The following is a 16,559-nucleotide window of genomic DNA, read 5'->3' as shown; positions in this document are numbered from 1 at the left end:
TTTTTTTGTGTGCTAGTTTACACTGTCTTGAATGAAATGAAACACATAAAATGTGTAGGAACAATATGGCTAGTCAAACAAAGCACACCATTTTGAAAACTAGACAACCTACCCAGTGGTAGAAGTGGGGTTGCATACGGTGGTATGCCATACCGCCACTTCTCCCACTGCCTTCATTGTAAAAAACTATCAAATTCCATTCCCTTATATTTTCATGACATTTTTCATACCACCACTTCTAAATTTCCACTTTTACCACATCAAATGAGGATACCCCTGAGTCTACTGAAGCAAAGACAGGGTGATGGGGCATTAGAACCCCCTCTCTGGACTTATTAACATTTTCTGTTGTGTAGAGTATTATTGCCTGGTGATCACTACTGAATAACTACTAAGGGGGCACCTTATTTAAAACAGTAGCATCCCCGCTTTCAAAAAAAAAAAAAAGGGTGCCCCCGAGTCTATAGATGCCAGGAAAGGGGTGATTCTGTGCATTACAAAACCCCTACACCCTCCTGTGCTAATTAAAGAGGACTTCCCTCTTTCAAATAAAAGTGCCCGTTTTCTATGAAGCCAGGATGTGGGAGACATTTGCCCTTCTCGGTCACTGGACTTCTAATGATGATGATGATGTATAACAGTCTTTCCTTGCTGACATGATGGGCCTGAGTCATTAAAGAGAGCAAAGCATAAAAAAGGAGTAACTTTGCACCTGAGCAAAACCATGTTGCATTGGAGCGGGAGGTAAAATTAAAGTGTGGGGACAGATTTATAGTTGGGGTAGGACATGTCCTGGGGCAACCTTAAATGTCAGTGTAAAACTAAAGCTATCAAGTATTTGTGTGCTACATGAAAAAACAGCCAGTAATTTCCTTATGTGCAAAATAATAAACTCATTTACACACCTTGCATTGTATCATGGTTTGTCCATGAGAACATTTACGCCTTCTTTTTTTTTTTACTTACTTTCCTTAATGACCCAGGCCCAATGTTTAATATTGGTTTACCTGAGTATGCATCTGGATATGTTTGTCTGGGTCGTGTGTTTCACTGAACAGTGCCACTGTTTTAGTGTTTATATTTGTTTATTTATTATAATCGGTGGTTATCCTTCAGATCTCAAGATGATAACTATTCATCAACAACCATTCATATCTCTCATGCTGCTCATGCACACAATTATCTTCAAGCTAGATTAGTGGGTCTGTTAGAGACAGTCTTCTCGATCATTAATGTCAATTTTAATTGATATTTCAGTTGATTTATAAGCAATCAGCAAAGCTCTTTCTTCCTTAGAGAGCCTGGGGCAGGGCCTCAATCCACTGGATGACAAGTCCAGGAGCATCAAATTAAATAGATTTGTGCTAGTTTTCTACTCTTAAGCAAGTTAGGAATAGGAATATTTAATGTGATGAATACGTTTTGTAAGGGTTAATGCACAATCTGAAATAGTTTACAAAAGGACAGGAAGTTGAGGATCAATTGGTATATTTGAATCTTCCAACGCTGGCTATTCCTGTGGAGAAGTACCTGCAACCTTCTCTGTGTCCTTCAAAATGGCCTCCGCATCATACACATTGCAGGAAAAAATATCTAGCATTGCCGCTGCTTTGACAGAGGTACACACACTGGGTGCTGGGAGGATGAAGGAAACTCATCATGGCTCTTTCTGATATTTTAGATGCTGGTCAAGTGTGGATACTGTACCGGATGGTAAGAGTCATCTCAGTATATTAATTTTAAAAAAAAGTAAAATAAAACTCACACACACAGGAGGGTTAGAATAAAGTCATGTAAACAGACTCCCCAAAAACCTGCTTTTACCACCTTATTAAAAAAAAAATAATCTTCAACAACACTGTTCAATGGGCATCTTTTCTTACTTGGTAATCCAGTGGAAATAGAATAAAAAAGCATGTTAAGAAAAGCAAATTGCTTCTTTGGAGCACCCAGCGCTAAATGACTTTTCTTAATTGACCCATTCACAAGCGACTAGTGCTTTAAAAAAACTTCATATGAAGTGGTAAAAAGTTAGATTTCAGGACGTATTTATTTAAAAAAAATAAACTTTAACCCTTTGTGTGTATTTTATTCATAATATATATATATATATATATATATATATATATATATATATATATATATATATATATATATATATATATTTTAATATAAAAAGGGAGGAACTTAGTGGCCCATATTCCATTATACTGGTATCACTAGCCCAGATGTGCCAGGAAGAGCCTCTGTGCTGTTCAGTGCAGGGCTGTTAGGCTTTGTAAGGGGGAAGAACCACTAATTTTTCACATCCCTCCCACATAGATGCTCCATCATTGCATTGACCAGGCTGGGTCTGACTTCCATTATGACAAGGAAACACCTCAATATCTAGGCTGGGACTGACTTCCACTGGATTTTGCCTATTTTTATTTATCGGCTATAGAGGTTTCCCAACCATTTAAATGGGTGTCCAATGCAATATAACTTCTGGTGGTAGAATAAAGCTACTGCATGTAAAATAAAAGGTAATTGAGACTTAGGGGTATGTTTACCATTCCAGGTGATTTGAAGGCATTTTCTTCAAAGGGAAATTGTATTAAAGACAAAATTCGATGGACTTTGTCTTTAATAAAAGTGTTGTTTTAAAAAATGCCTTCAAAGCACCGGGAATCAACAGTTCCATAGTAAATATACCTCTTAATAATTGGGAAACACACTTTACAGTCAAGTACATAAATATTGGGACATCGACACAATTCTCATATTTTTGGCTCTATACACCACCACAATGGATTTGAAATGAAATTAACAAGATGTGCTTTAACTGCAGACTTTCAGCTTTAATTTGAGGGTATTTACATACAAATCAGGTGAACGGTGTAGGAATTACAACGGTTTCTATATGTGCCTTCCACTTTTTAAGGGATCAGAAGTAATGGGACAATCGACTCTAAAGCTATTCCATGGACATGTGTGGGCTATTCCCTCATTATTTCATCATCAATTAAGCAGGTAAAAGGTCTGGAGTTGATTCCAGGTGTGACATTTGCATTTGGAATCTGTTGCAGTCGATTCTCAATATGAGATCCAAAGAGCTGTCACTATCAGTGAAGCAAGCCATCATTAGGCTGAAAACAAACCCATCAGAGAGATAGCACAAAACATTAGGTGTGGCCAAATCAACTGTTTGGAACATTCTTAAAAATAAAGAATGCGAAAAAGCCTTTCATCGGGTTTCATGGACCTTCATGCGCGAGGTCCTCAAAACAACAAACATACAAGGCCCCTTTCTTAATGGAATTGCTTCCCTCTATTTCAACCCCTCGGCAACGGTTCTGGCCAGTGGATGTGCTTCAGCGGCGTTCCCAATTTGGAATGGCACCAGACAGGGATGCCCCCTTTCTCCCCTCCTCTTTGCCCTAATGATGGAACCTCCAGCCTCTAGCCTCCAGAATTTGCCTCAACCGTAATATCTCTGGTATATCCATAGATTTAAGATCGGCTAAACTAGCCTTGTACGCAGACGACGTCCTTCTCACCCTTACAAACCCTCATGTCTCTGTCCCATCTGTTTTAGCAGAAATTACCGAGTATGGTCTCTTTTCGAACTTTAAAATCAACTCCGACAAGACTGAAGCCCTTGCCCTTAATCTCCCTTCGAACACTCAAACACACTTACAGGACACCTTCAAATTTCACTGGCAGCCACATCACATTAAATACGTAGGTGTCAACCTCACCAAAACATATGATCGTCTTTTTCGTGCAAACTTTCCCCACTAGTAGCCGCCCTGAAGCGAGATCTCAAATCCTGGTCCCTGAAGTATATTTCTTGGATTGGTAGAGTGGCCTCAATTAAGATGAATATGCTGCCAAGGATTCTTCATCTCTTTCAGATCCTACCTGTACGTGTCTCATCACTTTTTCCTCAAAGATCTACAGGAAAGCATCTCACAATTTGTGTGGTCCGACCGGCGTCTGAGAGTTCGGCTCAAAGTTCTCTTTCGTCATGCTCGAAACGGTGGCCTGGGTCTCCCGTCTCCACAAATACTACCCAAGCGGATCTCTCCTATTTTCTTCCTCAGACCAGGCTTTGGGTTGACACGGAGGCAGACCAGTATCTTAGTCTGGCTAGACCCTAAAGATCTTCCCCCTCTGCACGCTCTCCCCCCAACAGTTCACTTCTCATTAGAAATATGGAAATATTGCACCCACACTTTCAAACTTTTGGCTAATCCCAAGCAGATGTTCCCACTGTGGCATAACCCCTCTTTCCCTCCAGTTGTCAATCCAAAATCTTTTTCCACATGGACAAAACAGAATATTTTATTTCTTTCAGATATAGTCCCAATGGGATTTTTCCGGACCTTTGGTGACCTAAGGGAGCGCTTTTGCCTCTCGACCGCCGTGTTTTACCAATACCTACAAATTCAATAAATTTTCTCCACCTTAATAGACCCTCCCCCCTAGAAACCTTCTGTAAAAACAAAACGTCATTTAAAGGCTTAATATCCACTTTCTATTCTCTACTAATGAGTCACAATCTGCCCGACAAGGAGGCTCATGAGCTCTGCTGGGAGGAGGAGATGGCTGAGTAATGGACGGAGATTCGCAAGGCAGTTACCAACTCCTCTATCTGTACACAGATAAAAGAAAATTCTTACAAACTCTTATTCTGTTGGTATTTAAACAAACTGAAAACAATCTATCCGACAACCTCGGACCTCTGCTGGCGCAACTGTGGCCAGCGTGGCTCCTCGTCCCATATCTGGTGGAGCTGCCCAAAAATGATCCCCTTCTGGAAGGAGGTAGCTGACCTTATTTATAAAATAACTAATCTAAGATCCCCATTCCATCCATCTTACTTTCTCCTCCCTGGACTACCTCCTGACACCCACAAAATAATGTGGTTACTCCCGGGCCATATTCTGACCGCAGCCAGATTGGTATGTGTATATATATATATATATATATATATATATATATATATATATATATATATATATATATATATATATATATATATATATATATATATATATATATATCCATCCTAGAGCACATGACTAGTGTAGTTAATGATCGCCCTTACAAATTTCTCTCCACTTAGCATAGGTGGCAGGATTACTTCCCCGCTACACATTCCCCTTCTTGAAAAAATGACCCGAAGCATACTGCAAAAGCAACCAAAGAGTTTTTTAAGGCTAACAAGTGGGATGTTATGCAATGGCCAAGTCAATCACCTGACCTGAATCCGATTGAGCATGCATTTCACTTGATGAAGACAAAACTGAAAGTAAAATGCCCCAAGAACAAGCAGGAACTGAATACATTTTCAGTAGAGGCCTGGCAGAGCATCTCCAGGGATGAAACCCAGCGTCTGGTGATGTCTATGCGTTCCAGACTTCAGACTGTAATTGACTGCAAAGGATTTGCAACAAAGTATTAAAAAGTGAAAGTTTGATGTAGGATTGTTTAGTTTGTCCCATTACTTTTGGTCCCTTAAAAAGTGGGAGGCACATATAGAAACCGTTGTAATTCCTACACTGTTAATCTGATTTGGATGTAAATTTCCTCAAATTAAAGCTGAAAGTCTGCAGTTAAAGAACATCTTGTTTGTTTCATTCAAAATCCATTGTGGTGGTGGTGTATAGAGCCCAAAATATGAGAATTGCGTAGATGTCCTAATATTTATGGACTTGACTGTATATGATGTATCCGCAGAGTAACGTACCAGATATCCATTTAAGACTTTTTACATAGGAGAATGGTTTGATGAGCATGTTTTAATCTACTATTTATTTATTTTTTTAGGTTTTTCTCCCCCTCCCCCTTCTTTTCTTGGTAAGCTTAATAGAGATTACTGGACCCAGTTCTCCTGCTCCTCAGGAGAGTTAGTAATAGTAATTTAATGTTGGCTGACATGTTACACAGGTAATCCTATATTCTAAAATTGCTAGTTCAACATATGCTGGCATCAGAAGCTGCAATATCTCTAGCACATTTGGTCCAATAAAGAAGTTTGTGTGGTCCCAAAACTACTCCTCAAAATAAATTGGATCATTATCAGACACGTTGGTAATTGCTGTTAGAAAATTACTGCAGACAGCCACTATTGGTGTGCACGGTAAACTTTTAACTTCTCTAACAGAAAATGATCTGGCTGCCCAAACACTAAACAGCCTGATTTCCAATGTGGCCACCAACGTGTGAGTCTGATCCTGTTGTTAGAGGGCCGTCCATGAAGCCCCTCTAAAAGGTTAGAGGGCCGTCCATTCAGCCCCTGAAACATATCAGCTTGAAGCTGGGTACCTATTAATGTGCACCGCTGCTACTACTGGCATACTCTACGTTGGCAATGCTGTCTGATGATTCACAAGTTTATTATAACAGTATTCGTACCTTTGAGCCTCAGTGGAGATCAACGAGTATTTACAGGTGGCAATATTAATAACATATACAATGTATTATTATTGCATCTCTATTTTTAAATATTTTAGAGCAAAATAAATGCATTCTGCCACTGACTCCCTTTGGAGGAGTTAGACACAGCATGTGAAGTCCCATTATGGTTATACTGGGAGAATGGCAAAATCATTTCATTCTTGTGGACATGCTTGGTCCAAAGTACAAGAGAAGCACATTGGCCTTTTTTCCCATGCTGAAATATTATCAAAATTATATCTTGCATTGCAATATACTGTATAGTGACACTGCATTTCTCATTGGCAAAGCAGGCAATAGAACAACATATGCTCATAATAATACATTAAATGAAAAAGAAAAGAAGCTTTTTTATTCAGAATAGTGCATGCCACCCCCGACCCCCCAAAAAACCCAACAACAAAAAACAGCTATAGCAATCATTAAAGGTGTTATCCACTAAAAAAGTTTTTTTTGCTAAGTGAACCTAAATGAGCAGTGGGTTGCAAGAGACCCCAATAGTATAGCAGCCACAAATATAAAGAAGAAACTGCATTGTCTTGGAGTTGGACAGCGCAGGAGATTCCAAATTCACTGGATGAGAGGTGTGCGCTAAATGCAGCAACTTAATGGACAGGTGCCTCAGCCACCCAGCCAGGTGCCATATATAATGTACACCTCCGTCCTAGCAGCAGAAATGTCTCCCAGGTGGAAACATCCTCCAGTACTGAAAACCTGCAGCTCCGCCTGGCATGTATACACTTCTGTGATGATAACGAGTTTTCTGACCCAATTCTACCCACTACACTCTGTCTGGCCACTCACAGGTGCCTTCCTAGGCCAGGGAAGCGTATCCAGTACCTTCTAAGGTTCTTATTAGTCACTCAGGCAAATGCAGTTAGAAAGTAAAGCTATACATTTACTGTAATAAAAACAATCACTAGATTATTATGTACACACAGTAAATAAATGCTAGGCAGGTTTACCACATCATCTCTCCCTTATCCCACTACCTTAAGGGGCTACAGTTACCTTGCTGTCCTGACTTAAAGACCCATGGAGTTCTTCTCTTAGATGCAGCTGTAGTCCATTGGTAGAAAACGCATAATCAAAACTAGCTGCACTGAACCTTCCATAAATCAAATCCCAGAATGAATCTCCCCTCCCCCCTGGAGTGGCTCCTTATATCTAGGGTCAAATTTCCACAGTGCTTCCCCTCCCTGGGTCTCTCCTTGTTAAACATTGGTGAGTCCTGGACTAAGGGGTTGGAGAGGGAAGTGGAGATGAGCTGTACTTCCGAAGAAACTCCCCTGCCAGATTGGTCTGTAATCTGGAGTAGTCTTGTGAGAACAATGGATACTAACTAGGCTTCCCCTCACCACTATCTTGCAACCTGATCCTTACCCATAACAGCACTGGCTTCACTTTAAGGACAATAAATAACAACCTCACTGCCCACATCAACAATATACATTAAACAATATACGTATTTGCAATGAACTACAATGTCCCCTTATCCACATGTAATTAGACATTGCAGATGTACTAGGCAACAAAAGCAAGGGCTATACAAATTACATGCTATAATCCACATTTTGTGAGAAACACGCGACAGGCTGGTTCGGGCGATATTAATACCTCGTTTCAGAACATCTACAGATGGTGAAGGCTCTATGTCATTACAGCCACCGAATTTGACGGTCCGAGATGCCTCTACCCCACCTAGCCAACCCCTCACCATCTAGTTCACGACATGTAACAGTTTAGTTTCTGTGTGTAATTGCCCAAATGGCACTGCATCTATTGTCTCCCATCTAATACTGGTTATGCTTTGTTGAGTTTTTTCTGGTATGTCTGCTCCTCACTATGTACCCCCCCCCCCCTCTCTTTTTCTGTACTCTTACGCCATAAAAATCTCAATAAAAATAAGCTACAAGAAAATAAAAAATGCCTGCAGCTCCTCTAACTGATTATTAGCATTGAGCAACAGCTAATATAAGAGCAGTAGGGAGCCCCAACAAATTGATAATATTGAGGGGCGGGGTAGGTTCCAGCAAAAAAAAAAAAAAAAAAAAAAAATGACCTCCCCTAAAGCTTTCTGTATTAAAATAAGGCATTGATTACATCACTTTGTAACATCCAATGATATCCCAATACTAATTATAGCCCTTTTACACATTAGCCATAGAAAGAAAGAAAATTTGAACATAGAGACAATAACTAACACTCATCTATATTAAATTGTAATCCAAACGCATACAAAAAGAGATGATTGACTACTTCAAAATCAAAAAAGATCAGTTATTTGAGACAAATTTTACGTCAGAGTTTGCATAGTTGCAGACAAAATGCGACATGAATAAACTGCAACGAAAGACGTGTCGGGACCGATCATTGATCCTCATGTCTGTACACCACCAACGTAGATGTCAGTGGCGATAAAAACTTCAGCCCAGTCTAAACACCAAAAACTTGTTCAGGGCATTGCACTGACCCACAATTTCCTCTGCAGTAAACAGACCAGTACTTAATACTGTCACTCATGTGTACAGCAGATTCATGTAGGCACTGGGATAAATTGTGCGATGTCTACATGGTTTTTAGAGCACACTAATCGTGTTGCGGAGAGCTGCTTGTGCAACTAATGCAAAAACTTCTCTGAATGAGATCTTAAGGGTAAGAGGATATTATTGAAGGTTGGCTCAAATTGACAAAATTCTACTGCTCAGAAAATGTTATAAACTATTCACCCAGAGTTGTTATTTACAGTAGGTCAGAGCCATAACTCTGCAGGTGGTGTGGTCGCCCAGGGCGCAAGCCCAAGGGGGTGCAGCGGCCGCCCGTTACCTGCCTCTGTATGACTGACAGACCTCAGAATCAGACTGCAGGCCGTCTGGCGCATCCAAAATGGCACCCAGCACCCCTGCCTTCTAAACTCTGCATTCTGTCCTCTGCAGCGTCCAATGTCATGACGCTGACCCTGTTGGAAGAAGCCAAGAGCAATCAGTTCAGCAAAGAAGGAAGAAGGATGAAGCAGCAGAGAAGAGTGAAGTAGTAGGAAGACAAGGTAATTATGTATGAAATAATGGGGTGGCAGGAAACAACAGGGGAGAGGGGGCTAAAATGAAGTGGGGGGAAGGGATGTACAAATCACACTGGAGAGAGGACTGGGGGAAAAGGGGGCTAAAAAGAAGTGGGAGAGGTAGCTGGGGGAAGGGGCTAAGAAGGGTGTTAAGGGGCTGTATAAATCATGCTGGAGAGGGGGTTGGATAAATCACGCTGAAGAGGGGTTGGGGGAAAGGGGGCTGTATAAATCACAGTGGAGAAGGGACCATATTAATCATGCTGGAGAGGCGGTTAGAGAAAACTGGTAGAGGGGGCTAGAGAGAAGGAGGGTTAGAATGGAAAAAAACATGGAGGAGAGGGGACTGGAGAGAAGGGGAGGATGGGTAAAACAGGTGTTACAGGGTGTGAAGACTGGCTTTCCACACACGGGTGCCTCACTATAACAGGGAAGTCTACCCAGTACCTTCTAGGATTCTTATAGTCACTCAGGCAAATGCAGATAGAAAGTACAATACATTTATTGTAATAAAAACCAATCACTTGATTATGTACACAAAGTAAATAAATGCCAGGCAGGTTTACTACATCATCTGTCCCTTACCCCTCCAGCTTAAGGAGCTACAGTCACCTGGATGTCCTGACTTGACGACCCATGGATCTTTCTCAGTTGCATATGTAGACTCTGGTAGAGAACGACAACTCAAAATGCAGATCGTGTACCTTCCATGAATGAAATCCCAGAATGAACACCACCTCCCCGCTGGACTGGCTCCTTATATCTAGGGTCAAATTTCCACAGTGTTTTCCCCTCCCTAGGCAAACCCCTGGGTCTATTCTTTTTAACCATTGGTCAGTGCTGGACTAAGGGGGGGTTGGAAAGGGAAGTGAAGATGAGCTGTCCTTCCACAGAACCTTCCCTGCTAGATGGCCTGTCTGGAATAGTCTTCTGAGAAAATGGACACTAATTGGTTTAGTCCCGCCAGTATGTTTCAACCTGATCCCTACCCATAACCCCCTGGCTTCACTTTAAATACAATGAATAACAACCTCACTGCCAGGTCATCAATATACAATATACATATTTACACTGACCTACACCTCTGGTGAGCTGGAGAACAAAAGCAATGGCTGTAAAAAGTACTTGCCATAATCCCCATTATGTGGGAATGGAGAACAGGACGTTTACAGTGTTATCACACTCGTTTTGTCACACAGGTGGCTGTAGAAAATAGGGTAGAAGGGGCTGTAGAAAATAGGATTAGAGGGGGCTGGAGAGAACAAAATGGGGGGATTCAGGGGGCTGCAGGTTGGAGAGAACGGGTATATTTTTTGTTTGACAAAAATATCTGCCACATAAATACCACAAAACGTAAGTAATGAAGTATAACTATAAAAAAATAAATCTGCAATTTATTTAAAAGAAGATGATGTCTGTATTAGCAATAATAGTCCCTATTAGATGTGGATGGGATTTGTAACCTACTAATTTGATTTTGGGGCTTGTGGGGAAATAGTCCTTTTTATTAAATGCCTAGCCTTTTAGAGGCACTGTTATTAATTTAATTCCGGGCATATGGCGGAAGTGGGGGTGGGGCCGGAGTTGGAATAGGTCTTGTTTATTAAATGGGACTGTTACTAATTTATTGTTGGTGCTGCTAGCAGCAGCGGAATATGTTGGCTTATTAAATGGGAATACTATTAATTTAATGTCAGAGGTAGTGGGGAGAAATAGATCTACGTAATAAATAGGAATGCTTTTGATTTAATGTTGGTGTCTGATTGGGCGGAAGGAGGCTTATTTTTTTTAAACATAAACACCATTAATATATTGTTGTGCTGATTAGGGGGAAGGATGACTAATTATTAAACATGGGTGTTATTAATTTAATTTGTATGGGGGGGGGGGGGGGGAATAGGCATATTTAATAAATGGGAATGTTTCATTACTTTACGTAGAACAACAGTTAGTGGTGGCAGAGGTTTCCCGGACATCCGTTTATATTACATGGCTACCCACATGAGCCAAGCTGTGGCATGGTTTGCAGGGCACCGGGATACCCGATGGATTGATCTGCAGGCCTCCTGCTGCGGTGTATCATGCCTAGGCTCAGCTCTGGGGATTCCAATGGGCGCAAGATCTTTCCGGTTGAAATCTCATCCTATTATATTCTTCACATGTCAAATTTGGGATTATTGCAAACTTCACTTCAAGCTTACTTCCACTCACTCCCCTATAACACCGCTCTGGAACAATCCCGCTTTTACTCCAGGACAATGAGATATTAAGACGGTGGAGGACGTTATACAAGCAAACTAATGTATTTCTTTACCGTTGCTACGAGAAAAATTTTACTTCCCTAATGTATGCCCATTTGCATTTTTCCAAGTAAAGCACTTTGTTGACTCTCTCCCTAAAGTTGATATAACAAGACCTTTAACTTCCCTGGAATCCTTATGGATATAGTCGCCCATAAAAAAGGGTATTATTTCCACACTTTATGGACTTCTGGTCTCCTACAAATAAACTAATTCCCCCATTCATGAGCTCAGGTGGGTAGCTGAATTAGGTAGACCGCCAGATGCTTGGGTAACAATTAGAAAGAGAGTCTCTAAAACATCCATTTCATCTTTAGTCAAGGAGAAAGCATACAAAATGTATTATCGTTGGTACCTAGTCCCCACTAGACTGAAAAGAATATATGGTTCCACCTCTGACCTATGCTGGAGAGGTTGTGCAGAGCAGGGGTCCTTTCTCCACGTATGGAGGTCTTGCCCACGTATTACTTTTTTTTTGGGATGATGTTGCCACCTTGATTAGTAAGGTTACTTCCATACAGATTTCCAAGTGTCTTTGGTCGTTTCTTCTATATCTGCCCTTTTTCTATAAACAATATTTTTCAGATAATACTACATTATCTTTCGACTCCTGGGAATCCAGGTTTCGACCTCACCATTTCCCTCCCCCTCTTCTTCTTTATACTTTTTTTTTTTTCTTTCCCCTTTGTTGAAAACATCACATTGTCAGACTTTGTATCTGGGTCTATTCTCAGTTTTGCGTTACTATTATTACTACATTTATGAATTTTTCACTTTAATTATACTTGGTCATCTCAACTTGCCTTTATCATAAAATATTATATATCTATTGTATCACTTGCCGATACTTGAGGGCTTATGTAAATACACAGTGATGATGGACACTAACTAGACGCTTTTGCTGTTTGAAGATTGACCTCTAAAGATGATACAGTTTTCTTCTCCTCGTGCCTATATTATATGGTTTTATGGGTCTATTTTACAATTAATTTCCTACAACTTGCATACATACACAAGAAGGAATTTTGTATCTGCTGTTTATAATGTATAATAATAATTAATATGGACTAGTGTATTAACGATAATATATTATAATAGTATGGTATGATGGTATGCATGCATTATAAGATGGTATGTAGTATGTATATGTGTAATATGTTATATATAATATAATGTTGTATTGTATGATTATATATATATATATATATATATATATATATATATATATATATATATATTATGTTGTAGTATTATGATATTATATAATAGTGTTATATGGTGATATATATGATAATATATGATATAAAAAAAAATATTATTGTATCTTTTATCCTTGTAGATTGTAATTACTTCTTGTGACGAACTTTAATAAATAAAAATAAATGGGAATGTTAACAATTAAATTCTGGGGCTGTTTGGGTGGAAGGAGGCCTGTTTATTAAATAACAAAAAGCTACACATTTAATGTCTGGCTGGTTGAGGGGTAGGGAGGCCTAGATTGTTCACTCACAGCTCAACTTTCCGGGAGGTAAATAATAACTCTCTTATCCAAACTGGAACCCAACATTCCAGGATCCAGCCAAGCAGCAAGTGAGCTTAAGATGCCAGCAGCAGCTCCATGTGGTCAAAGTACAAGAACAGGTAAGAGAGTTGTGCAGGGTTGAAGAACCGTCTAGTACTTGGAAAAAGGCTCTGAGGACTGTGGCAGGTGGGGAGTTTGACTGGGACGGTACAACTGTAAAACCATAACGCAGGTGTACTAAGGCGAGCTCAGGGAGGACAGAACCCCCCCCCCTCCACAATAGGATGGCTACTTCTCTTCCTGCTGAGCATGCCTTGAGAGACAGCATCTACTACCCACCAAAATGAAAAGGGGAAGGGGGGAGGGGAGTTCTGTCCTCCCTGAGCTCGCCTAAGTGGCACCAGTGGTTTATCTCGCCCAGGGCACTAAAATCTCTAGTTACGGCTCTGCAGTAGGTTGCAGCGGTTCATCTGAATGACAATTTGATATGACAGCAAATTTCCAAAGGAGTACCAAACCAGAGCATCCATTATATCAAGCATGTTAGACAGCACTATAAATATAAACAAGGTTTCAAGAAAAAACTCTTTGCTTTCCTGCAGGGGTCAGCCCAAACGTATTCTCAATGCTAAATGTACAGCTATCACAGCATCCAATCAGCATAATGGATGCACTGACAACTGTACTCATTCAAAGTTCTTCATGGTGCCAAGCCTTGAAGAACTCTCCATTACAGTAAGAGGTAGGGGTAAGTTTATCAAAATCTGAAGGATCCTGGACATGGAAACTCAGCAGTTATATTAGTTGGGAGGATTATTTAAAAAAGAAAATAAAACCATAAAATAAATGGAATTCCATGTTAAAGTGTGCAGATTTCATAGACTTGCTAGTGCTTTGAAACTGGCATCAAACCATTACAGGAAGAGGCAATCAGATTTTTACATCACCCTAGGTCATTAAAAAAGGGTGATGTCACCAACATGATGACAGCATTTAATATACTCAATCATATATCATTCCCTGTTGGGTACACATTTTAAAATTGGAAATCCGTGATGTTGCAGTAACATGGCGTGTCTTAACGCGGACAATTGAATATGCCCCTAAAAATTACATAAACTACACACAGTACAAATTTGCTGTAATCCATACCAGCGAATCAGATATTATATCAGTCTAGCACAAGTTTGATGAAAGCCGCCCATACTCCCTGCATATATAATGGCAAACAAGGCCATTTTAGACTTAATTGGCTGCACAAAGAGTGTATGCACCCAAATCAACTGCCAATATTGGTCAAATGTAAATAAGACCTGACAGAAAATTTAAATTAATGCACTTTTAATGTGGTTAAAAAACATAAGAAAACGACTTTTAGTTGTTCTAAAGAGCAACTTAAAGACTTAATTGACAACTAAACAAAATCTTACCTGGCCAGTAATTCCTGTGACAAGGGCCACCTTTCTCGATTTGCCACCATTAGAAGGGGAGCCTGATCCATTTCCTTGGTTGGATGCCATACTTCCACGCTGGGTTAATTTGCTTGTAGAGGAGATGGCTGTGTGCTCTCACTGCAGTCACACTGAGATAGAAGGAAATGACAGGTAAAACAGGTTGAACTGCAGCCGCTTCTGGATTTAGAGGTTGGGAAGGCGTGGTTGGAAAGAATATAATCTCCAGCTGTCTCTACTTCCCTATTACACCAATAGATAGAGAGTAAATGAAAAGAAAGGCGTGTAAAAGGTGTACAGGGAACTAGTTACAAATGTAAGGGGTGAGGTATGTTTCAATGCTCACACAAACTACATGGAATTAAACACAAGTGTGAGCAGGTGTATTCACATTACATCAGTTCACAAACACAAAACTGCAAGAGAACCAGGTTTCATATATAAATACAACCCGTACATATACACACACACACACACATTATATATATATATATATATATATATATATATATATATATATATCATACTCTATCTGTGATATTATATTATTACTATTCCTGCATATAGAACACTGCACGACTATTGTAAACAAAGAAGAAATGAATGTAAATAGTAAAATTGATGGTTTTATTGAAGTCAGCAAAGCTGTATATTTGAATGAATTAAGGTGTGACAATGGAACAAAACCTATCTTCATCTTCAAAGCAGGTAAGGTAGATAATAAACCAGGAAGTGGGAATTACTGAATATAGATGGAATGGTGACGGTGCTGTTTGCTGGAGCAGTACAACCCAGATGATGGGTGAGAGAGGCGGGCAGCAGAGAAAATAAAAGGCGTTATAAGATTTATGGTGACCAGTTTTATCTTCCTTTTACTTGCCGGTCTTTCTCTTCCTGTTTCCCTCTTGTGAGATTGAATGCAGCGGCTCCTTTAGCAACCAACCAGGACTAGCAGTCAGATGAGAGATCCCGCTGACACCCCGCCTCTCTGTACAGTCACAATGACGGGGCTCTGAAGGACATGCCCAACCCGGAACTGGCGCCTAGCTCCACGCACACCTAGGCTGTGTGCTACTGAGGGTGCACATGACGGCAGTGGGTAAGATGGTGACGCCAGGCCACTCCCGCCACCAAGCAGTCACAGACACGTAGCTCTTCCTGCCAGCTCAACTTGCAACCTTTTGTCCCCGTGCGGCTGGTTTCTGGCCTCAAAACAGGTTGTCTTAATAGACTGGATATTTAGAAAGTAATGTAATGTAAGGCTGGAGGAAACTTGTACAAACAAGACGGCGGTGATTGGTACTGCTGGCAGGTGGCACTATACAGCGCCTGCTATGCGTGGAGGTCTGTAGACTCGGCATTGCTTACTGGTATCAGGAAAGCATCTTCGACATTATTTTTAAATGGTCATAGTTTGTAGCAGAACAGGATTGTCACAATGCGATTGCAAAGTGTTGGAAAATCTGTATATTGCATCTTCACCTGTTATATTACTTAGAATTGTATAATGTTTCCAATCGTTCTTCTGTCAAAGCACACTGTATAAAGCAATTTAAATAAGTTTTCATTGCTTTTGGGTAATGTTCTAAGCTCGTAAGTATGAGTATTAAAAATGAAACTCAGAAACTGATTTTCCAATATATCTTACATTTTCTTCCCTGGTGTCATATGTGAATGGAAGCTTGGTGTGAGAAAAACCTATATTAAATTTATGACATCATTTTGTGAATGAAATCAGTATGATGATCAGTGCCATGTTTATAAAGCAGGATGCGCAGCTT

The 16,559-nt window shown here is 40.2% G+C and overlaps 1 protein-coding gene across 1 annotated transcript in view; it reads right to left on the bottom strand.

The window, feature by feature from the left end:
• The window catches only part of GMDS (GDP-mannose 4,6-dehydratase), a 445,643-nt gene extending 430,430 nt beyond the window's left edge, over nt 1-15,213 (bottom strand). The window contains exon 1 of the mRNA XM_075212984.1: nt 14,758-15,213. Within this exon, the coding sequence (XP_075069085.1) occupies nt 14,758-14,847 (90 nt within the window). The 5' untranslated portion in view covers nt 14,848-15,213. The remainder of the gene's footprint in view (nt 1-14,757) is intronic.
• Between the last annotated feature and the right edge of the window lie 1,346 nt (nt 15,214-16,559).

The sequence above is a fragment of the Mixophyes fleayi genome, chromosome 5 (genome assembly GCF_038048845.1).
Source record: "Mixophyes fleayi isolate aMixFle1 chromosome 5, aMixFle1.hap1, whole genome shotgun sequence".
In the NCBI taxonomy this organism is placed as follows: domain Eukaryota; kingdom Metazoa; phylum Chordata; class Amphibia; order Anura; family Limnodynastidae; genus Mixophyes; species Mixophyes fleayi.
Note: the sequence above shows the minus strand (reverse complement) of the source record. Positions and strands in the feature narration are given on the sequence as shown.